The 24703-nt window shown below is 48.7% G+C and overlaps 1 protein-coding gene across 1 annotated transcript in view; it reads right to left on the reverse strand.

The window, feature by feature from the left end:
* Positions 1-333: 333 nt before the first annotated feature.
* LOC123587511 (liprin-alpha-1-like) overlaps positions 334-24703 on the reverse strand; it is a 36919-nt gene continuing 12549 nt past the window's right edge. Inside the window, exons 3-9 of the mRNA XM_045457297.1 lie at positions 8662-8763; positions 8226-8390; positions 7498-7635; positions 5831-5977; positions 4140-4274; positions 2499-2582; positions 334-528 (exon numbers count right to left, since the gene is read on the reverse strand). Coding sequence (XP_045313253.1) covers positions 334-528; positions 2499-2582; positions 4140-4274; positions 5831-5977; positions 7498-7635; positions 8226-8390; positions 8662-8763 — 966 coding nt within the window. The remainder of the gene's footprint in view (positions 529-2498; positions 2583-4139; positions 4275-5830; positions 5978-7497; positions 7636-8225; positions 8391-8661; positions 8764-24703) is intronic.

Raw genomic sequence — 24703 nt, forward strand, 5'->3', positions numbered from 1 at the left:
CTAGCAACAAAGGGTTATCGGCACACGGCCCCTCCCCTTAGTTATATACTGCCTATGGCTGGTTCTGTGCCCATCTTTGATTAGCATGAAGCTAGCTTACTCCTTACGTCTCAGTTAGTAAAAGCCTAAAATACTTACTCTCGGGCTCTCCCCAGACCATACTCCTCTTCTAGACAGTGAGACGCACCTTCCCGCACACATACGTCGGGCAGGGACAGGACACTGGGAACTTAACGCAGACAGTGGCTAACAGCCTGCAGTTTTTCCGCGTGAAAGAATCATTTCTACTTTCTACAGTGGCTGTTAGCCTCTGCTCCACGCTGCTCCTCAGGATCACAACGTGAGCGTCTCCTCTGTGAGGACGGGGGCACTCAGCCGCTGTCTCTCATGTCCTACCTTATCTTCCACGGCAGCCATTCTCTCTTTCAGATGACGCTTCAGACGCTGGTCCGAGTCGTCAAGGAGTTGGTCGATAGTGTCTGAGAGACATTGATTAGTCTCGTCTTTCAGTTTTTCTCTCTGCCTTACCTGAAAGAGAAGACGCAGGCTTCAAGCCAAAGTGCGAACACCGGCTCAGGCGTGCGAATGACCAGCGGTGTGACCCACACGCACGCCGTCCTCGGCTGCCCCTTCCCACGGCACTCTTTGGCGTGCTTGTGCGTCACTGCCAGCACCGACCTAGCGGGGCACAGAAACGCAGGAACCTGCTTCCCAGGGGTCATCACTTAGCAGGTCCCTTTGTTTCTGGGAAACAAAACACGCATGGGCCCTCACGAATGTCCTCATTATTAGCTCTCAGATGGGCTCAGGAGGCAGATGCACATGCAGGAAAGAGCATATTCTTAAGGGGATCAGCTCATCTACACACGGGAGGAGGAATATTCCGGGGCGGAAACAGAAGCTCGGATCTGGCCTCAGGGGGAAAGAAATGAATCCATTGACAAAACCGAAAGATTAAAAAAAAAATCCACTTTGGGAAAGATTCAGTGGTGAGAAAGACTTTCACCTGTTTTTCGTGAAATTCACACATCTCCTGAACGTTTTGTAATGGAAACTTGTATTTACCTCAAGTAATTTCCGAACGTAACCGCAAGGTTCACGGGTCTGTGTTTTATAGAACTCTCATCGATCGTATGGTTTAAAAACTTGTTTCTACCGCATATCCTGAATTAACCCAAAACAGAAGCGGCGAGGACAGGCCGGCAGGATTCAGGGGCTCCTGCCGGGCGGAGGGCCGTGGGGTACGGAGTACACATGTGCCCTGCAGTCGGGGGGCCCAGGGAAGAGGAAGAGCCCACAGGACACACCCGCAGGCTAGGCAATGGACAGTCCCTCCAGGCTCGGGCTTCCTCATCTCTAAGCCACACCTGCTGGCACCTCTTTCCTTGGGAGCAGGCAACAGAAAGCACGACCACCACACCTCACACGCAGCAACGGCCATCACTTGGAAAAGACCCTGGCCACCCCACAAGAAGGGATCAGCACCCACGTATTTTTCCAGCAAAGCAGCTTAAAAGTGTCCTTGGAATTGTCTCAGTTATAATAGAATCCTTATCTCAACACCTGTCCCTCCAAACTACCATACAGTCCTAAAGGCAATGAAGTGCTTCTCTAAGTAGGTGAGGTCGAATTCTCAGCCCAAGAGGCTAGCGTCTGGTTGTGCTCGCTTGTGTGCATGTGTCATGGCAGGCTGGGGTCGGCCGACACGAGCCGTCACGCTGGCATCAGAAGCCTCACTCCGCGGAAACTCATGTTTGATTCTCTGACCCCGAGGGCCAAGCACACGAGTTTCTGGTGTAAGTTAAGGGTGAGTGTTTTGAGTTTTCTGGTGAAAACAAAACCTGATGGCCTTGGATGGACGTCCCAAGTTGGGGAGGCTGCTGCCTGGTGTGTCTCCTGGGTGTTTCATGTTGACGTCCGACCAGCTCCCGCAGGGAAAAATCTCAGGGGATTCAAGGGACACGGGCCTCCCTTTCGTCAAGGCTCGATCACGCTATTCCTCTTCTTAGGAACATCTACCCCGACCTGTGCCTTTACACCTCAAGTAGAAATTCAGGATGTGGGGACCAAGGTCAGGCCCGTGACCTGATTTCAGGACCTCAGTGTCATGTCCTAAGGAAGGAGACCCCTCCTCTAGGCTGCCCTACCCCAGGCCGGTACCTCCGCTTTGGCCAAGGGACACCCACGAGGTCCCCCGTCAACCGTGAGTAGCTGCTAATGAGCTGGTGGGCACGGTGGGCTGTGCGGGTGCCTCCACCCCTAGGCGGCACTGCCTACGGGGCCCCAGCGTCCAGAGAACATTGTCCACAGACTAGGAGTGTTCACTAGCATCCAACTCGCACAAGAGTCCACGGTACCCCTGACGGGATCGAGAAGGGGCCTGGCGTCCACATGGGGAGAAGTGGGCAACAAGGGACCATTCCCTACCCCCACACCCCCAGCCTGCGCCTCATCCTCAACCACTGCCAGGTGGGCGGCTGCTCCGCTCGGACACGTACCCGCTGCAGTTCTTGGTTCTTTTCCTCCAGCTGGGCCTCCATCTGGCGCAGCCTTTCCTCGATGTTGCCACGCCTCTGCTCGGCCTGTGGGCGACAGCGGGGTCAGAAGAGCTGGCTGCCCCACACCACACGCTGTGCCTACGCACGACATGCTGTGAGCGGCCTTCTGCCTGCTCACAGTCCCTACAGGCCTCATGCCTGCCAGTGGGAAGCAGTGGGCTTCCATGCTGGTGACCGGGGGTAGGCAATGGTCTCATCCCCACCCCGGGTCCCGGATCCTTGGACGGTGCCTCGTCCCCCGGGAGACACCCCTGTCCACTCAGCACGGACAGGAGGAAGCAGCAAGCGGAAAGAGCAAACAGGCGTGCTGCCTTCCTAAGCTGGGAAGTTACTTCCAACAATTTAGCTTCCTCAGCAGCTGAGTGTCCAAAGACAAAGGGTCGGGCTACACGGCTGACCAGGAACAGGAGAGAGGACAGGCGAGAAAAGAAACGGAGACTTGACATGCAGATCACCAAGGAGGAGAGGCTCTGTTGGAGCCTGGGCCTGTGGGCGCCCAATGCCGCCTGCCCGACTTGATGGCAGCCTTGAGGGTCATTATCCCGTGACGACCCCACCCCCTTCCCACTGGGACCCTCACTGCACTCGAACCGGTGACACAGAAGCACCGACAGGCTCCCTGCTACAGGTTCCCTCAGCCCAGGTTCTGGAAGGATGGACTGGCTGCCCAGTCACGGGCTCCCTAGTCCTGTGTGCATCACTCGATGCCAGCACCGACCACATCATATCTGGAAACTCCCTCTTCAACTGCTGCCTTCCTCTGTGGGTGGTGAGGGCTGTGAGAACTGGGAGGGCAGGGACTGTGTCGGGCACGTTCCTCGACTCTATTTGTGGAACCTCCGAGGGAATTCCTTAAAGATTTATTTCTTACAGGGGTGTCTGGGTGGCGCAGTCAGTCGGGTTCTGACTCTTGGCTTCAGCTCAGGTCATGAACTCAAGGTTTGGGCGTTCGAGCCCTGTGTCAGGCTCGGTGCTGATAGCATGGAGCCTACATGGCATTCTATCTCCTTCTTTCTGCCCCTCCCCTGCTCATGTATGTGCCCATGATCGCTCTCTCTGTCTGTCTCAAAATAAATGAACATTTAAGAATGTTTCACATAAAAACGATTCTGTTTAAAAGAGGATAGGATTTTCTCATTTCTCGGAAAAATTCTATGCTTTTTTTGTTTTTTTTTTTCCTTCGGTAAGCTCTACACCCAACGGGGAGCTCAGACTCATGACCCTGAGATCAAGAGTCCCAAGCTCCACTGACTGAGCCAGCCAGGCACCCCTGTCCTTCTCTTACCCAAGGCTACTATCTTGAGCTTTGAGTCGCTGACTTAACTCTGAAAAGCAGTGAGTCTTGGATGCAACCAATGGCAAACAGCACACGTCGGACAAAACCGGAGGGAACAAAACTGGGGATGATGCCTGCCGTTTGAAAAGCATTCCAATCTCAGACAAAGGAGCACCGAAAACAGATCTCAGCCGGTTCGTGGAATTTGGCACGCCGACGTTACCGGTGAGAGATGAGATACAAGAACGGACCGCCATGAAAATGACATTCCCACCATGGGACCCAGAAGGAAACGGGGGCCCCACCTTGCAGAGGGTGGCCACCCTCTGGGCCGGCTCGGCTTCCACCTCGGGCAGCGACTTGGCCTTCCTCGGGGTCTGCTGCAGCTTCCGCTCCGCCACCTCCAGGCGCTCTTGCAACTGGCGGTTTTGAGCCTCAGTCTAGGAAATGAAGGCAAAGCATCAAAGCGTAGCAAGTCTTCTCTCCGTTTCCATTTTCAATAAATTGAAACAAAATCTAAATGCAGAGATCTACTGTTAGTTCTGACTGAAGCCAACAGGTTGGTAGGTGCTTCAGAGTAACCCTTTCCTTTCTGCAAGGAGTCACCCACTGCCTTGGTCCTCGTTTCACTACGCAAAACATGTCTTGCCCAACTCTTTGCTCTTCTTCAGTATCTTCAACAAAGTTCCCACACATTAAAGAAAACCCATCTTCTGGAGGAGCTTGCTCATTCTTCCTGACCAGTTAAGGAGAGAAGGGTTCGGTCCTAACCCTCCGTAAACATATTTATACTGTGGTCCGAGGGCTCGCTACATAGGACATTCTGAGGTGGGCACATCAGCCAGCACAGAGCTTCTGAGAGCATGCCTGATGCCAGTTGAGTTCTTTTTGGAAGTGTACCATTATTCAACAAAAACACTCTCCCTCTTGACCAAAAACGCGGAAAACTTCAACGTGGAAAACATAGACACGAGATTTTTTGTTAAAGGACTTTTAGGAAAGCCGAGGTGGCTCAGTCGGTTAAGCGTCCACCTTCGGCTCAGGTCATGATCTCATAGCTCATGGGGTCAACCCCGCCTCGTGCTCTGTGCTGACAGCTCAGAGCCTGGAGCCTGCTTTGGATTCTGTGTCTCCCTCTCTCCCTCTCTGGCCCTCCACTGCTCATGCTTGCTCGCTCTCTCTCTCTCACTCTGGCTCCCTCTCTCAAAAATACATAAGCATTAAAAATATATAAAGTCATTTTAAAAATCATGTACAAGGTGAGGTTTTTGCAAGGTTAACGTTTGTTCCCACAGACGCCTTCCATCTTCTGTGTGCATATAGCTCTGTGTGTATATACAGACCGCGTATCATGCTTTAAAACCCTCAGAAAATAAATCACATGCTGTACACGTAGTCTCTCATGATCTGCCTTTTACACTCATGATTTGGAACATCTTATGTGCTCTCAAACAGCATTCCAGGTGTCATTTTAATGGCCTCCTAGTATTTCACTTTGATCATCATTTTGGGTCGACTGACACATTTGACAAACACACCAGGCAAACTCAGTCTGTTTCCAAGAAGCTGGATGTGGTTTTCCTGTTCAATGCCGGATGACCTGAGACAACCAAGGAAGAGACGTGCTGCTTCCCAAAACACAGGGTCTCACATCCTCACGCCAGACTGTGCTTCTGCACCTGCCATTCCCCCCGATCTCAGGTACTAACCAAAATGGCCAGCTGCCTACACATTCCCGGCCACTCCCTACTCCTTTGGAAACAGTGCTAACAGGCAACAGAGTAACGTGCATGTAAGACAAGACAAAGAAGGAATCAAGGAGGATAGCCCCATCACATGCTTCCATAAAAGTCGAAAGAATTAAACCCTGGACGTTGAGGTAACCCCGCTGGTCAACACAAGATTCTAAGATCCTAAAACCTTGACATTGACACTTGGTCCTTAACTTGACTTGTAATTAATAAAAGTGGAATGAAGTTCAACGAAAACCAACGACCTGTCGATGCAGAGAGTCCTTCTTTGCGATCTCGTTTTCAAGTTTATCCTTGAGGTCGTGCAGAGAGGTGGCTTCCTGCTGTGCCCTGAGGCAGCGCTTCTCAAGGGTAGTGATCCTCTCTTGCATGTCTTCCTTCTGGGCCGTGGCCTACAGCAGGTATTTCAGAGGGAAAACAGGGAAAGAATCAGCGTACGACACATTAACACACTCCAGACACAAAAACCGGGCGAAGTCCTCATTTTCCAAACAAACAGAAAAGTAGCATCCTCGGGGCACCTGGGTGGCTCAGCCGGTGTCGCTTTGTGAGTTGGCGCCCCGCGTCAGGCTCTGTGCCGACAGTGCGGAGGCTGCTCGGGATTCTGACCAGTTACCCAGGCTTATTCTTTCCCATGTGTTCAACGACAAACGGATAATAGAGTCTCCCGGAAGTCACAACCTCGGTTGCCTCCGGACACCGTTGAGCTTTGCACACAACAGCGACTTGCCTCTGGAGGCACACACCATGAGACAACCATCCTTTTTCCGGGGAAAAGGTGGATGAAATCTCATCCAATGACCACAAAGTTGAGGCAGCAGTGTTAACAAATGGAAGCCAAACTCCACCTTTCATATAAGTGGAAGTCATCTTCTATAGCTTAACCCTGTAACAACATTGTATCCCATGCTATCTGACACTGCAAATGGAACCAGGACGTCCTGCCCTGCGTTTCTTGTCCACCACCCGAAGGATTCCTCCTCCAGCCCTCCGTGTTTACTAAGCAATTTATGTCAGCAGGCTCAAGAGTGAAAGTGATGAGTCCTAAGAAATGATTTTCTGAATTCTCTGCATATTGAACTCTGCTGAGGGGTCTCTCCCCACCTTTGCCAAACAACAACTTCACTGAACGGGTTATATAATTTCTGCAAATACTTTTGTTTTAAATTCTGACACGACCTCACCCACACTAAGGTACTAAACACACTGCTCGTGCACGTACACCCTCGAGGGTCTGACAGGGTCTTCCCGAGGTGGCACTGCCGGGCTGGGGGTGGGGTGTGCGGGGACTGTCTGCAAAGGGCAGCTCGCAGTGACAGGAGGAGGCACAGAGAAACCATCCTACCCTTACTAGTTTCTGTGACAATGATCAGATTCCCATCGACGACCACACGTGCAGAAGCGGCCGCACTCCTCCATGACCTTACACCAGGACCAGCGGGCTGCCCCTCGCTCACTCTGACCGCCACGACCAGGAGCACGGAACCCCCGGGAGGAGGGCAGGGCGGCAGAGGCGGCCGTGACGGCCCCTCGGCAGAGCCGCCCTCGCACGGTCGTGCCCCCGGAAGCGACCTGGCAGCACCACGCTGGTTCCTACGTGCCGAGTGTGTTCCCAAAACGGACCGAGAGCACGGCATGGGCCGAGCTCAGGTGGCCCACACTCCACGCCCGAGGCCACTCCGCCGCCTGCCCGCCAGGCCTCTGCAGGGGAGAGCCCAGGGAGGACAGATGCCACCACGCAGACGGGGAGGCAGCCCGCCCAGGCCCCGGAGTCACGTCCCGTTCTGCTGCTACTTCTACCAAACTCCAAACGTTCAAAACCCGTGGGAGACGAAGGACACGCTGGGCAAGGCCGAACCAAACACCCCACGTTTGGCTCGACGACGGCGTGGCCACTTCAACTGACACTCACTTCACGGACATCTCTTTGTAATATGGTGTTCATTGCTTCCGAAAGGATGAGGTCTTTCCTGGAGACGTCCAGGTCCTCTTCCAGCTTGGCCACGAGAGTGCACAGGGTAGCCAGGAGCTCTTTCATCTGGCTCTGCACCTTTGAAACTCAGAAAGGGAAGCAACGTGTGAGGGCCCCCACTGCTAGTCTTCATATGTTGTTTTAAAAACAATGGATAAAAAGGAAACCCCCTCCAACCAAATCCTGGGATGAGGTCTGGAGCTGAACTCTGCGTGTGGCCCCTAATTCTTCTTCTACGAAACTACACCCCTCCAGTGCCACACGTAACTGCTCTCTTACCTGGAAAAACAAAGGGATTGAGTTTGTACACAGAGGTGTTTCGTTAGTCCTTACTATACAGTTACCCTAAGATCCCCTTCGCCTCAAATAACATGACAGAATGCTGGGAAGGGTTTTCACGGATGCTCCTGTTCACAAACTTGCCTGTTAACCGCTTTCAATTTTACATGGGAGACAAATCTTCCCCGAAAGAAATTACATTATGCAATTTGTACTAGCCAATCGATACACACAACATTGCCACCAACTACTGCTTTTTGACCATACAGACCTGTCTTCTTACAAGAATTCGAGAAGATGAAAAGGAAACTCCAGTCACACAAACACACAAAGTGTGCCCACAACACACAGCATGTGCACAAATTGAGGACCGCCGTGGCTAGGCACACCGTTTCAGCCTCGGTCTTGTCCTTCTCCAATATGGAGTTGAGCACCTTGAGCACCTCCGCCTCACTGGACACGCCGGCCGGAGGCTTCGCCTGTCGCCGTATGACTGTTTTTTGAAGAGCTCTCTCGTGCCTGGAGACGAGCAACTCCAAATGTTCCAGCAGCAGCTGGCGGGAGAGGCAAAAGGAAAACCGTGTTTCAAGAACACCTTCAATTCCGGGCCTCAAGGTCACCAAATGCAAAACCAAGTCTGAATCCCTTCAATTCAGTTCCCAGGTAGGGAGCCACCCCCTCGAATGTGTTAAAATAGCCTTACTCCTCCTCACGGATCAAACAAGGTTTGAGAACAATAGGTCCCGGCCAACTCCACGGGGACACGTGGACAAGGGGAGCGAATGGTGTCCTGTGTTTAAAGACACTGGCAGTGCGCCTACTGACCCTGGTGTTGTTTCTCTCCGCCTTCAGGTTGGCGATCTCCTCCTCTCTCTGCACGAGCTGCTCCCTGCAGGTGTGGAGCTCTGCAGCGAGAGCTGCACACTCCTGGGGTCGGCGAGGGGACAAAAGTGGAGAGACACAGGGGGTCTTTACCAGAGCACACCAGGCCTCCGTGGCCCTCCAGAGTCCCAGCACCCACCACCCTCAAGTAGCATCACACACACCAGTCCCCTCCTCACCACCCACAGGAGTCCCGGGGATTTTCGGAGGGACCGACACTCAAGGGGACAGACATTTTCAGGTGCCTGGCAGGTCTAGGACTCAGGAACTCGGCTGACTCGGGAGCAACAGGCCGAGAAGCCTCCTGCCCGTCCCCGGCCTCTGGCCTCGTCTGGCAAGCAGGCTTGTGGAGCGGCAGTGGGGAAAGGCTGACGGTACTCAAAAGCTGCTGTCTTAGCCTGAACACCTGGCTCAATCAGACTCAACCATACCCAATGGACTTTTCACAAAGGATGGTAGGACTCTTGGCGAAAGGGCGAGTTTACGACTTCTTTCCTTAGTCAAGCAGGAAATCTTAGGGAGGGAGGGTTTCTGAGGAGAGTGATGCCAGGGCCCACCACCCCGCGTGGGGCTTCTCTCTCGCCAATACTGGGCGCCCGACCAGGACATGGCGTACAGGTGGGCTCCAAGGAGGTGGACGCACACTCTGCAGTCAGTCGAGCGCAGAGCCCGGTACAGGGCTCAATCCGTGAACCATGACATCATGACCTGAGCTGAAACCAAGAGTCAGACGCTTAACGCCCTGAGACACCCAGGCGCCCCAGAGCTTTTGTCTCTGTAGGACAAATGAGGGGATAAGGTTTACTTATCAACTGACATTCCAAAGAGAGAGTGGTTGATTTCAGCAATTCTAGAAAATCCAAGTACAAACTGGTGACATACTTCAAGTTCCTTCATAAATCAGCCCTTTCCAAATCAACGGGAATGTTACCACAGAACTGACCACGTTCCGGGCAATCTGACTTGACAAGGTGAACCCACAGAAGCCTATCTGATCCTTGATGTAGGACTGTGCAGGCCCATTTCTATGTGGGGATTTTTGTTCCAATAAATACATTGGAAACTTTTCTGGAGATGTGTGACGTTTGGCAAGACTGGCAGATGAGCTGAGCAGCTACGAAGTATCAAAACTAGTAAGTAAAAGGGAGGCCAGGAGTGCATGAAATATATGCAAAACTAGTAAGTGAAAGGGAGGCCAGGAGTGCATGAAATATACGCAGATAGTAGGCTATGAGAGCATTTCCTATCGGGAAAACATACACAAACCTACTCTCACAAGACAAAACGTATCATCTTGCACACAGAAACTGACCGTACCTACATGGTGCCATTTGCAGTCAAGAGAAAGGCAAACAAACGTGGAGACGCAGGATTAAGTCCTAACCGCATCACACGAGCTGTAGCAGACCCTGTCCTCTGGGGGAAGTGTGCACCACCTCCTGTTGCTATTGAGGTCCCCTCAAGTGTTGCACGAATCCACAAATCTGCTACTCGGCTCTTGGTAAGCACTTCCTTTCTCCAGTAAATCAAGCACCACAGGAAAAGTGATTTCTCAGGGTTCCTGCGTCATTTTCGCCGTGTTAAGGGCAATACCATGAACCTGAATTACAGCCTGGGACCCGTTTGAAGTGTCCCCAGGGATGCTGGACGTGCTCCCGCGATGCAGAGAAGACTCGTGGTATGACAAGAAAAGGCTGAATGGCCTGACATGTACCGAGGTCCACAGCTGCAGCTGCCAGCCGGCCAGCGTGAGGACCACGGAGGCACAAAGAAAGGGAAATTCTCGAAGCTCTCGTTGCAGCTACCCCAGCCCATGCAAAAACCTGGTGCTATTTGTGAGACATCTTTGTGTCTCGCGTGGAAGATGTGGCATCTCTGTGGATGTAGGACTGCTGTGAGACGGGCACACCTGCAGACTCAACTCAAACTGCAAGACAAGTGAAGACCTGACATCACGACGTAAGGCAGAAGGAAGGGAAGGATCGAAAACTGGCACATTTCACTGCAGGCACAGGATAGCTTGGTGCTTTTAGAAAGGGGTTTGGCTTTTAAAATGGTCCAGACGATAGGAGAAGCAGCTTCTACCACGAAGAGGAAGCACACGGTTTCCCAGACGCCCCAGAGAAGATTGCAGAGAAGAAGGAACTACCATCCACCGCATGTCGACCTCTCCAACACAAAAAGTGAAAGCCCAAGAAAATCAGTTGAGGAGACCATGGCTGCCTGCACAGGTTTTTCGTGCAGAAGGAGGTGCCCCGTCGGGGGGAAAATGCCACAAACGACATTTATTCACGAGAAAGACAAGTGAGCACCAAGATGTTGGGTGGGAAGGGGTGAAGCAGCTACCGACTGAGCGGATACAGGCGGGGGTGTGATCAGGGCGGCTGGCCCTGTGCAGGAAGCTCACCCCAGGGTCCTGAAGGCAACAAGTCCCAGTGGCCAGTGGTCTGGCTGCACAGCCAGAGCCCTTGCCCCGGACCAGTTCCATCCCGGCTCTGTCCCTCAACTCAGGAAGCACGCTGAAAGCAAGGGACTGTCCTCCAAAGTTCTTCTGACATCGGACAAAGTCCTGGCCACCCAGAACCCCACGGGTCACCACCAATCGTGTCTTGGCGGCTCACTCGCTCCGGAGCGCAGCGGGTCTCAGTCAGCCTGCGGACCAGGGGCCACGAGGATCTGTGAGGCTCATGACACAGGCACTTTACAAGAAGGACAGTCAATGCTACCAAAGAGAACCGCCACAGAGGGAACATTATGAAAGTCAGGAAGATGCCAAGGGACGTTACAAAACACTCTGGGAAAACCATCAAGCCCAACACAATCAAGAAATCCCTGCTAGAGATGACTGTCCATACGACGTGCGTGATTTCCAGGACCTATGACACAGCCAATCAGGAAACTCATGAATGAGACTGTGCATATGGCAAAAAGAAAAAGAAAAAGAGTTGGGGGATGCAGGGATTCAAAAGGCGTATCCTACAGAAGGTCACGCGCACAGAGAAAAGCCCAGAGGAGGTCACAGAAGAAGACAGCACAGAGAGGAGATCTGGCGAAGCAGACGGAGGGCGAGGAAGGCGGCATGGAAGTGTCATCGCTGGAAAGCACGCTGCCACCAGGAGTGATCCGGCAGAGTCTCGGCTCCTTTCCCACATGGACCCTTCCACGACAAGGGCGCTGGGACTAAAGCCAGCCAGCCGTCTACGGAAACATTGGCCAGGAACAGAAAGGCCCTTCTGGAAAGCTGCACAGACAGTGCCCGCCTCCACCCCCATACCGCCGGGCCCCAAGGCCCAAGCCTGCCCCAGCTAGCGGGTCCCCCCCACCCCATGCAGGTCTGCATATCAGCACATTTGTGAGGACCCACCCCCACTTTCCAGACAGCAAATCCTCACCAAGGTGCTCAGTGAACCACTTCGCCTGCCATGCACACGTCTGTGCGTGAAAATCGAGGGAGCATGCAGCCAGGCCGCCCGGGGCGCATGTGTGTCACCACCACCTAAGCGTTCATCAGGAGGAACATCGTGTGCGAGAACTGTGTGCACTCGGACAGCCTATCCTCACACGGGCATAAGGGCAGTAAGATCTGACAGAAAACGAATAACGTGTTGTTCCATAACCTGGCTTTCCAAACATGACATTTCCTTCTGGCAGGCCTCTCTCTGTCCCCGCCCAGAGAAGATGCCTCTCAGCCTACTATCACAGGCTGTCTTTGTAATGTAACAATGTGTCCAGGCTGTATTAGGAATAGGGCTGTAAAACTGCAGGCTAGCAAAGCTTTGTAACCATTCATTCCCCCGTGTATCTCCTAGGCCATGACGAAGCAATCGTACTGATTACACCAGGCCATCATGAAGCATTCACCCTTCACTGGTAACGCATGAATTGTGACATCCGTGAATACACAGGAATCTTTCCAATTCCTCCCATTCCGGACGCATAGTGCTAATGATACACGTAACAACAGCGTAGTGTGTCACCTGAGCCAGCACTGATGTGGGTTCTGATAGACAATTCATTCTAGAAACAAACGGAGAATACACTTAGGGATCAATACAGCGCAGAGCTGTGCACCTATTTCCCTGTGACGTAAAACTGTTTCTCTCGATTACTTGACTCGAAGAATAGAGTATAGAACACATACAAGACACAGGTGCTAATGCACTGTTTTTGTTTCTACTCAGGTTACTGGACAACAGGAGAGTTTGAACAGTTAAGTGTTCTGGGGACCAAACGTTATACACGGATTTTCAATCGTGGGCAGGGTGGAACCCCGAACACCAAGTTGTTCCACGGTCAGCTCTACTCATCCTTGGGGAAGAACGAAGCAAGCACGACCTTTGTGAACAACAGAAAAGAGTAAACTAGAAATAGATTTTCTGTTTTAATTTTTTAATGTCATTCTTTATTTCTTAGAGACGGAGAGCAGCAGGGGACGGGCAGAGTGAGAGGGAGACAAGGAATTGAAAGCAGACTCCAGGCTCTGGGCTGTCAGCTCAGAGCCCGTCTCGGGGGTTACCTCGCCAAGAAAAAGTTCATGACGGGGCCAAAGTCAGCCGCTTAACTGACTGAGCAACCTAGGAGCAGAAAAGGAGAAGTTTAGACGGTCCTCGTACACAAGGCATACGTGTTTCCCCAAAGGAGTCAGTGACCAAGTTGCTCGGCAACACCCGGCACTAAGGGCCAGCAGGCAGGACACAGATTCAGAAAGAAAGGCCGTCTTCTCAGAGAGCGAGGCGTATTGTACACGGATGGGGCAGGACGCCAGCATCTCTGCACAGCAGGAAGCGCCCCCCGCCCCACAGCCAAGCTGCTGCGAGGTGAGTGGGGCCGGCGCAGGGAAGACCGCAGGACTCGGGCCCTCCCCGAGTCCACCCAAGTGATGACAGGGTACAGATCTCCAGAGACCTCACAGATGGCTTCTGAGACAGGCAAGCTCCACGCCACAGGACCCACGGACCAGCAGGGAGAGGGAAGAGCAGGAAAGAGGCAAAGCCATCTCCCTGGCTTCTGACCACCGGACCAGGGAGCAAGCTGCTCTGTTCCCAGGAGGAGGCACAGGTGTGGGGAGGAGGGTGGTGGCCCGTGTGGAGCTCAAGAGCCCACAGTCCGCCCAGATGGAGCTTCACTACGAGGTGCTTGGAGAGGCGTCCGGGAGACAGAGTGGGGTGCATGAACACAGGGCAGCCGAACCTCCCAAGGAAAACCGCCTCCCCGAGTCTGACCCACGCCGACCCATGGGACAAAACGGCCATCCTGCGGCCGCACTGTGCACACGTTCCTCCTATTCCACCGAACCACACACTCCCATGCCCTTCTATTGCTCTCCGTAAAACCACATACGTCTCTGGGCGAGGTAACTGCAGCACATAGCGTTCAGCACCTAGTACAGTGCCTGCCACGCTCTCCAGAACAGGTGAATGCTTTAGTGTACGCCTTGTACCCACACACGTAAATATTACACACGCTGCTTTTACACATTACGTAGTTCTGTAAAGGGTATAAAGACGCACACTGTCCTGTGCTTTATGTGATGGGTGATGTGAGGGGCTTGTACCTGTTGCCTAAAGCACGAATCTTAGAGCTCAACCCACACGTTAGAAGGAGCCACTCTACCCAATGACGTCCACACAGCATCCATTCTTGTCTCCTCCCCCAACCCACTATCCACACAGAACCAGCACCAGCTTTCAAAAAATTCAACAACATCATGCTGGTCCTTCCCCCTGAGGACACAACGACCCCAGGCCCTTATCTGAAAACCCAACTCCTTACGGGGTAGGTTCTGTCCCAACACCAGCTGCCAGTGCCTCACCTGGCTCCGCTTCCGCTTCCATCGCTCACAACAAAGCCAAGCTCCTCCTTGACCCCGGCCTTTGGCCTCGGAGTCAGACTGCTGGGAGAGTGCTCGGTCAGCCTCAGCTCCCGAGCGACCTCTCCGGAAAAGGCCTTTCCGGAAGCACAGTGCGCAAGTAAGCGACATTTCCTCCCAACCCCTTCACTCGTCCAGATACACTCTTCTCAGATGTGCCTCCACCACCGTCTCCGAGGAGCACAGCAGCCAGAGCCTGGCGACCACAATGGTGCAGAGTCACAAAAGGGCTCAACAAGGGTGGGTGGTTGTGTCTCTGCAGATGATTCGGGTGCACCAACACAGAAGCCCTTTTTGGGGGGGCTACACTGTACACATACAGACATCATAAGGACTCTAAACCCGTATCTTTCTATAATAACACTGAATGTAAATGGACCAAATGCACCAACCAAAAGACACAGGGTATCAGAATGGATAAAAAACCAAGACCCATCTATGTGCTGTCTACAAGAGACTCATTTTAGCCCTGAGGACACCTTTAGATTGAGAGTGAGGGGATGGAGAACTATTTATCATGCTACTGGAAGCCAAAAGAAAGCTGGAGTATCCATACTTATATCAGACAAACTAGACTTTCAATCAAAGGCTGTAACAAGAGATGAAGAAGGGCATTTTATAATAATTACAGGGCCTATCCATCAGGAAGAGCTAACAATTATAAATGTCTATGCGCCGAATACAGGAGCCCCCAAATATAGAAAACAATTCCTCATAAACATGAGCAACCTTATTGATAAGAATGTGGTCATTGCAGGGGACTTTAACACTCCACTTACAGAAATGGATAGATCATCTAGACACACGGTCAATAAAGAAACAAGGGCCCTGAACGATACATTGGATCAGATGGACTTGACACATCTATTTAGAACTCTGCATCCCAAAGCAACAGAATATACTTTCTTCTCGAGTGCACATGGAACTTTCTCCAAGATACGTCATATACTGGGTCACAAAACAGCCCTTCATAAGTATACAAGAATTGAAATTGTACCATGCATGCTGTCAGACCACAAGGCTATGAAGCTTGAAATGAACCACAGGAAAAAGTCTGGAAAACCTCCCAAAGCATGGAGGTTAAAGAACACCCTACTAAAGAATGAGTGGGTCGACCAGGCAATTGGAGAAGAAATTGACAAATATACGGAAACAAACGAAAAAGAAAATACAACAATCCAAACGCTTTGGGATGCAGCGAAGGCAGTCCTGAGAGGAAAATACGTTGCGATCCAGGCCTATCTCCAGAAACAAGAGAAATCCCAAATACAAAATCTAACAGCACACCTAAAGGAAATAGAAGCAGAACAGCAAAGGCAGCCTAAACCCAGCAGAAGAGGAGAAATAAGAAAGATCAGAGCAGAAATAAACAATACAGAATCTAAAAAAAACTGTAGAGCAGATCAACGAAACCAAGAGTTGGTTTTTTGAAAAGATAAACAAAATTGACAAACCTCTAGCCAGGCTTCTCACAAAGAAAAGGGAGATGACCCAAATAGATAAAATCATGAATGAAAATGGAATTATTACAACCAATCCCTCAGAGATACAAACAATTCTCAGGGAATACTATGAAAACTTATATGCCAACACATTGGACAACCTAGAACAAATGGACAAATTCCTAAACACGCACACTCTTCCAAAACTCAATCAGGAGGAAAGAGAAAGCTTGAGCAGACCCATCACCAGCGAAGAAATTGAATCGGTTATCAAAAATCTCCCAACAAATAAGAGTCCAGGACCAGATGGCTTCCCAGGGGAGTTCTACCAGACGTTTAAAGCAGAGATAATACCTATCCTTCTCAAGCTATGCCAAGAAATAGAAAGGGAAGGAAAACTTCCAGACTCATTCTATGAAGCCAGTATTACTTTGATTCCTAAACCAGACAGAGACCCAGTAAAAAAAGAGAGCTACAGGCCAATATCCCTGATGAAGATGGATGCAAGAATTCTCAATAAGATACTAGCAAATCGAATTCAACAGCATATAAAAAGAATTACCCACCATGATTAAGTGGGATTCATTCCTGGGATGCAGGGCTGGTTCAACATTCGCAAATCAATCAACGTGATACATCACAGTAAGGAAAGAAAAGATAAGAACCATATGAGCCTGTCAATCGATGCAGAAAAGGCCTTTGACAAAATTCAGCACCCTTTCCTAATAAAAACCCTGGAGAAAGTCGGGATAGAAGGAACATACTTAAAGATCATAAAAGCCATTTATGAAAAGCCCACAGCTAACATCATCCTCAATGGGGAAAAACTGAGAGCTTTTTCCCTGAGATCGGGAACGCGACGGGGATGCCCACTCTCAACGCTGTTGTTTAACATAGTGTTGGAAGTTCTAGCATCAGCAATCAGACAACAAAAGGAAATCAAAGGCATCCAAATTGGCAAAGATGAAGTCAAGCTTTCCCTTTTTGCAGATGACATGATACTATACATGGAAAATCTGATAGACTCCCCCAAAAGTCTGCTAGGACTGATACCTGAATTCGGCAAAGTTGCAGGATGCAAAATCAATGTACAGAAATCAGTTGCATTCTTATACACTAACAATGAAGCAACGGAAAGACAAATAAAGAAGCTGATCCCATTCACAATTGCACCAAGAAGCATAAAATACCTAGGAATAACTCTAACCAAAGATGTAAAAGATCTGTATGCTGAAAACTATAGAAAGCTTATGAAGGTAATTGAAGAAGATATGAAGAAATGGAAAGACATTCCGTGCTCATGGATTGGAAGAATAAATATTGTCAAAGTGTCAATACTACCCAAAGCTATCTACACATTCAATGCAATCCCAATGAAAATTGCAGCAGCATTCTTCTCGAAACTAGAACAAGCAATCCTAAAATTCATATGGAACCACAAAAGGCCCCGAATGGCCAAAGTAATTTTGAAGAAGAAGACCAGAGCAGGAGGCATCACAATCCCAGACTTTAGCCTCAACTACAAAGCTGTCATCATGAAGACAGCATGGTACTGGCACAAAAACAGACACATAGACCAATGGGATAGAAAAGAAACCCCAGAACTAGACCCACAGATGTATGGCCAACTCATCTTTGACAAAGCAGGGAAGAACATCCAATGGAAAAAAGACAGTCTCTTTAACAAATGGTGCTGGGAGAACTGGACAGCAACATGCAGAAGGTTGAAACTAGACCACTTTCTCACACCATTCACAAAAATAAACTCAAAATGGATAAAGGACCTGAATGTGAGACAGGAAACCATCAAAACCCTAGAGGAGAAAGCAGGAAAAGACCTCTCTGACCTCAGCCGTAGCTATCTCTTACTCGACACATCCCCAAAGGTGAGGGAATGAAAAGCAAAAATGAATTACTGGGGCCTTATGAAGATAAAAAGCTTCTGCACAGCAAAGGAAACAACCAACAAAACTAAAAGGCAAACAACGGAATGGGAAAAGATATTTGCAAATGACATATCGGACAAAGGGCTAGTATCCAAAATCTATAAAGCGCTCACCAAACTCCACACCCAAAAAACAAATAACCCAGTGAACAAATGGGCAGAAAACATGAACAGACACTTCTCTAAAGAAGACATCCGGATGGCCAACAGGCACATGTAAAGATGCTCAACGTCGCTCCTCATCAGGGAAATACAAATCAAAACCACACTCAGATATCACCTCACGCCAGTCAGAGTGGCCAAAATGAACAAATCAAGAGACTATAGATGCTGGAGAGGATGTGGAGAAACGGGAACTCTCTTGCACTGTTGGTGGGAATGCAAATTGGTGCAGCCACTCTGGAAAACAGTGTGGAGGTTCCTCAAAAAATTAAAAATACACCTACCCTAGGACCCAGCAATAGCACTGCTAGGAATTTACCCAAGGGATACAGGAGTACTGATGCATAGGGGCACTTGTACCCCAATGTTTATAGCAGCACTCTCAACAATAGCCAAATGATGGAAAGAGCCTAAATGTCCATCAACTGATGAATGGATAAAGAAATTGTGGTTTATATACACAATGGAGTACTACGTGGCAATGAGAAAGAATGAAATATGGCCCTTTGTAGCAACATGGATGGAACTGGAGAGTGTGATGCTAAGTGAAATAAGCCATACAGAGAAAGACAGATACCATATGGTTTCACTCTTAGGTGGATCCTGAGAAACTTAAGAGAAACCCATGGGGGACAGGAAGAAAAAAAAAAAAAAAAAAAAAAAAGGAGGTTAGAGTGGGAGAGAGCCAAAGCATAAGAGCCTCTTAAAAACTGAGAACAAACGGGGTTGATGGGGGGTGGGAGGGAGGGGAGGGTGGGTGATGGGTAATGAGGAGGGCACCTTTTGGGATGAGCACTGGGTGTTGTATGGAAAGCAATTTGACAATAAATTTCATATGTTGAAAAAAATAAATAAACATAAAAAAATTCCACAACATCATGCCGGTCCTTCCCCCTGAGGACACAACGACCCCAGGCCCTTATCTGAAAACCCAACTCCTTACGGGGTAGGTTCTGTCCCAACACCAGCTGCCCGGTGCCTCACCTGGCTCCGCTTCCGCTTCCATCGCTCACAACAAAGCCAAGCTCCTCCTTGACCCCAGCCTTTGGCCTCGGAGTCAGACTGCTGGGAGAGTGCTCGGTCAGCCTCAGCTCCCCAGCGACCTCTCCGGAAAAGGCCCTTCCGGAAGCACAGTGCACAAGTAAGCGACATTTCCTCCTAACCCCTTCGCTCGTCCAGATACACTCTTCTCAGATGTGCCTCCACCACCGTCTCCGAGGAGCACAGCAGCCAGAGCCTGGCGACCACAATGGGGCAGAGTCACAAAAGGGCTCAACAAGGGTGGGTGGTTGTGTCTCTGCAGATGATTCGGGTGCACCAACACAGAAGCCCTTTTTGGGGGGGCTACACTGTACACATACAGACATCATATGGACTCTAAACCCGTATCTTTCTATAATAACACTGAATGTAAATGGACCAAATGCGCCAACCAAAAGACACAGGGTATCAGAATGGATAAAAAAACCAAGACCCATCTATGTGCTGTCTACAAGAGACTCATTTTAGCCCTGAGGACACCTTTAGGTTGAGAGTGAGGGATGGAGAACTATTTATCATGCTACTGGAAGCCAAAAGAAAGCTGGAGTAGCCATACTTATATCAGACAAACTAGACTTTCAATCAAAGGCTGTAACAAGAGATGAAGAAGGGCATTTTATAATAATTACAGGGCCTATCCATCAGGAAGAGCTAACAATTATAAATGTCTATGCGCCGAATACAGGAGCCCCCAAATATAGAAAACAATTCCTCATAAACATGAGCAACCTTATTGATAAGAATGTGGTCATTGCAGGGGACTTTAACACTCCACTTACAGAAATGGATAGATCATCTAGACACACGGTCAATAAAGAAACAAGGGCCCTGAACGATACATTGGATCAGATGGACTTGACACATCTATTTAGAACTCTGCATCCCAAAGCAACAGAATATACTTTCTTCTCGAATGCACATGGAACATTCTCCAAGATACGTCATATACTGGGTCACAAAACAGCCCTTCATAAGTATACAAGAATTGAAATTGTACCATGCATGCTGTCAGACCACAAGGCTATGAAGCTTGAAATGAACCACAGAAAAAAGTCTGGAAAACCTCCCAAAGCATGGAGGTTAAAGAACACCCTACTAAAGAATGAGTGGGTCGACCAGGCAATTAGAGAAGAAATTGACAAATATACGGAAACAAACGAAAAAGAAAATACAACAATCCAAACGCTTTGGGATGCAGCGAAGGCAGTCCTGAGAGGAAAATACGTTGCGATCCAGGCCTATCTCCAGAAACAAGAGAAATCCCAAATACAAAATCTAACAGCACACCTAAAGGAAATAGAAGCAGAACAGCAAAGGCAGCCTAAACCCAGCAGAAGAGGAGAAATAAGAAAGATCAGAGCAGAAATAAACAATATAGAATCTAAAAAAAACTGTAGAGCAGATCAACGAAACCAAGAGTTGGTTTTTTGAAAAGATAAACAAAATTGACAAACCTCTAGCCAGGCTTCTCACAAAGAAAAGGGAGATGACCCAAATAGATAAAATCATGAATGAAAAGGGAATTATTACAACCAATCCCTCAGAGATACAAACAATTCTCAGGGAATACTATGAAAACTTATATGCCAACACATTGGACAACCTAGAAGAAATGGACAAATTCCTAAACACGCACACTCTTCCAAAACTCAATCAGGAGGAAAGAGAAAGCTTGAGCAGACCCATCACCAGCGAAGAAATTGAATCGGTTATCAAAAATCTCCCAACAAATAAGAGTCCAGGACCAGATGGCTTCCCAGGGGAGTTCTACCAGACGTTTAAAGCAGAGATAATACCTATCCTTCTCAAGCTATGCCAAGAAATAGAAAGGGAAGGAAAACTTCCAGACTCATTCTATGAAGCCAGTATTACTTTGATTCCTAAACCAGACAGAGACCCAGTAAAAAAAGAGAACTACAGGCCAATATCCCTGATGAATATGGATGCAAGAATTCTCAATAAGATACTAGCAAATCGAATTCAACAGCATATAAAAAGAATTACCCACCATGATTAAGTGGGATTCATTCCTGGGATGCAGGGCTGGTTCAACATTCGCAAATCAAACAACGTGATACATCACAGTAAGGAAAGAAAAGATAAGAACCATATGAGCCTGTCAATCGATGCAGAAAAGGCCTTTGACAAAATTCAGCACCCTTTCCTAATAAAAACCCTGGAGAAAGTCGGGATAGAAGGAACATACTTAAAGATCATAAAAGCCATTTATGAAAAGCCCACAGCTAACATCATCCTCAATGGGGAAAAAATGAGAGCTTTTTCCCTGAGATCCGGAACGCGACGGGGATGCCCACTCTCAACGCTGTTGTTTAACATAGTGTTGGAAGTTCTAGCATCAGCAATCAGACAACAAAAGGAAATCAAAGGCATCCTAATTCGCAAAGATGAAGTCAAGCTTTCCCTTTTTGCAGATGACATGATACTATACATGGAAAATCTGATAGACTCCCCCAAAAGTCTGCTAGGACTGATACTGAATTCGGCAAAGTTGCAGGATGCAAAATCAATGTACAGAAATCAGTTGCATTCTTATACACTAACAATGAAGCAACGGAAAGACAAATAAAGAAGCTGATCCCATTCACAATTGCACCAAGAAGCATAAAATACCTAGGAATAACTCTAACCAAAGATGTAAAAGACCTGTATGCTGAAAACTATAGAAAGCTTATGAAGGTAATTGAAGAAGATATGAAGAAATGGAAAGACATTCCGTGCTCATGGATTGGATGAATAAATATTGTCAAAGTGTCAATACTACCCAAAGCTATCTACACATTCAATGCAATCCCAATGAAAATTGCAGCAGCATTCTTCTCGAAACTAGAACAAGCAATCCTAAAATTCATATGGAACCACAAAAGGCCCCGAATAGCCAAAGTAATTTTGAAGAAGAAGACCAGAGCAGGAGGCATCACAATCCCAGACTTTAGCCTCAACTACAAAGCTGTCATCATGAAGACAGCATGGTACTGGCACAAAAACAGACACATAGACCAATGGGATAGAATAGAAACCCCAGAACTAGACCCACAGACGTATGGCCAACTCATCTTTGACAAAGCAGGGAAGAACATCCAATGGAAAAAAGACAGTCTCTTTAACAAATGGTGCTGGGAGAACTGGACAGCAACATGCAGAAGGTTGAAACTAGACCACTTTCTCACATCATTCACAAAAATAAACTCAAAATGGATAAAGGACCTGAATGTGAGACAGGAAACCATCAAAACCCTAGAGGAGAAAGCAGGAAAAGATCTCTCTGACCTCAGCCGTAGCTATCTCTTACTCGACACATCCCCAAAGGCGAAGGAATGAAAAGCAAAAATGAATTACTGGGACCTTATGAAGATAAAAAGCTTCTGCACAGCAAAGGAAACAACCAGCAAAACTAAAAGGCAAACAACGGAATGGGAAAAGATATTTGCAAATGACATATCGGACAAAGGGCTAGTATCCAAAATCTATAAAGCGCTCACCAAACTCCACACCCAAAAAACAAATAACCCAGTGAACAAATGGGCAGAAAACATGAACAGACACTTCTCTAAAGAAGACATCCGCATGGCCAACAGGCACATGTAAAGATGCTCAACGTCGCTCCTCATCAGGGAAATACAAATCAAAACCACACTCAGATATCACCTCATGCCAGTCAGAGTGGCCAAAATGAACAAATCAAGAGACTATAGATGCTGGAGAGGATGTGGAGAAACGGGAACTCTCTTGCACTGTTGGTGGGAATGCAAATTGGTGCAGCCACTCTGGAAAACAGTGTGGAGGTTCCTCAAAAAATTAAAAATACACCTACCCTAGGACCCAGCAATAGCACTGCTAGGAATTTACCCAAGGGATACAGGAGTACTGATGCATAGGGGCACTTGTACCCCAATGTTTATAGCAGCACTCTCAACAATAGCCAAATGATGGAAAGAGCCTAAATGTCCATCAACTGATGAATGGATAAAGAAATTGTGGTTTATATACACAATGGAGTACTACGTGGCAATGAGAAAGAATGAAATATGGCCCTTTGTAGCAACATGGATGGAACTGGAGAGTGTGATGCTAAGTGAAATAAGCCATACAGAGAAAGACAGATACCATATGGTTTCACTCTTAGGTGGATCCTGAGAAACTTAAGAGAAACCCATGGGGGACAGGAAGAAAAAAAAAAAAAAAAAAAAAAAAAGGAGGTTAGAGTGGGAGAGAGCCAAAGCATAAGAGCCTCTTAAAAACTGAGAACAAACGGGGTTGATGGGGGGTGGGAGGGAGGGGAGGGTGGGTGATGGGTAATGAGGAGGGCACCTTTTGGGATGAGCACTGGGTGTTGTATGGAAAGCAATTTGACAATAAATTTCATATGTTGAAAAAAATAAATAAACATAAAAAAATTCCACAACATCATGCCGGTCCTTCCCCCTGAGGACACAACGACCCCAGGCCCTTATCTGAAAACCCAACTCCTTACGGGGTAGGTTCTGTCCCAACACCAGCTGCCCGGTGCCTCACCTGGCTCCGCTTCTGCTTCCATCGCTCACAACAAAGCCAAGCTCCTCCTTGACTCCCGCCTTTGGCCTCGGAGTCAGACTGCTGGGAGAGTGCTCGGTCAGCCTCAGCTCCCGAGCGACCTCTCCGGAAAAGGCCCTTCCGGAAGCACAGTGCACAAGTAAGCGACATTTCCTCCTAACCCCTTCGCTCGTCCAGATACACTCTTCTCAGATGTGCCTCCACCACCGTCTCCGAGGAGCACAGCAGCCAGAGCCTGGCGACCACAATGGTGCAGAGTCACAAAAGGGCTCAACAAGGGTGGGTGGTTGTGTCTCTGCAGATGATTCGGGTGCACCAACACAGAAGCCCTTTTTGTGGGGGCTACACTGTACACATACAGACATCATATGGACTCTAAACCCGTATCTTTCTATAATAACACTGAATGTAAATGGACCAAATGCGCCAACCAAAAGACACAGGGTATCAGAATGGATAAAAAAACCAAGACCCATCTATGTGCTGTCTACAAGAGACTCATTTTAGCCCTGAGGACACCTTTAGGTTGAGAGTGAGGGATGGAGAACTATTTATCATGCTACTGGAAGCCAAAAGAAAGCTGGAGTAGCCATACTTATATCAGACAAACTAGACTTTCAATCAAAGGCTGTAACAAGAGATGAAGAAGGGCATTTTATAATAATTACAGGGCCTATCCATCAGGAAGAGCTAACAATTATAAATGTCTATGCGCCGAATACAGGAGCCCCCAAATATAGAAAACAATTCCTCATAAACATGAGCAACCTTATTGATAAGAATGTGGTCATTGCAGGGGACTTTAACACTCCACTTACAGAAATGGATAGATCATCTAGACACACGGTCAATAAAGAAACAAGGGCCCTGAACGATACATTGGATCAGATGGACTTGACACATCTATTTAGAACTCTGCATCCCAAAGCAACAGAATATACTTTCTTCTCGAATGCACATGGAACATTCTCCAAG

This window comes from Leopardus geoffroyi, chromosome D3 (genome assembly GCF_018350155.1).
Source record: "Leopardus geoffroyi isolate Oge1 chromosome D3, O.geoffroyi_Oge1_pat1.0, whole genome shotgun sequence".
NCBI classification, from domain to species: Eukaryota; Metazoa; Chordata; class Mammalia; order Carnivora; family Felidae; genus Leopardus; species Leopardus geoffroyi.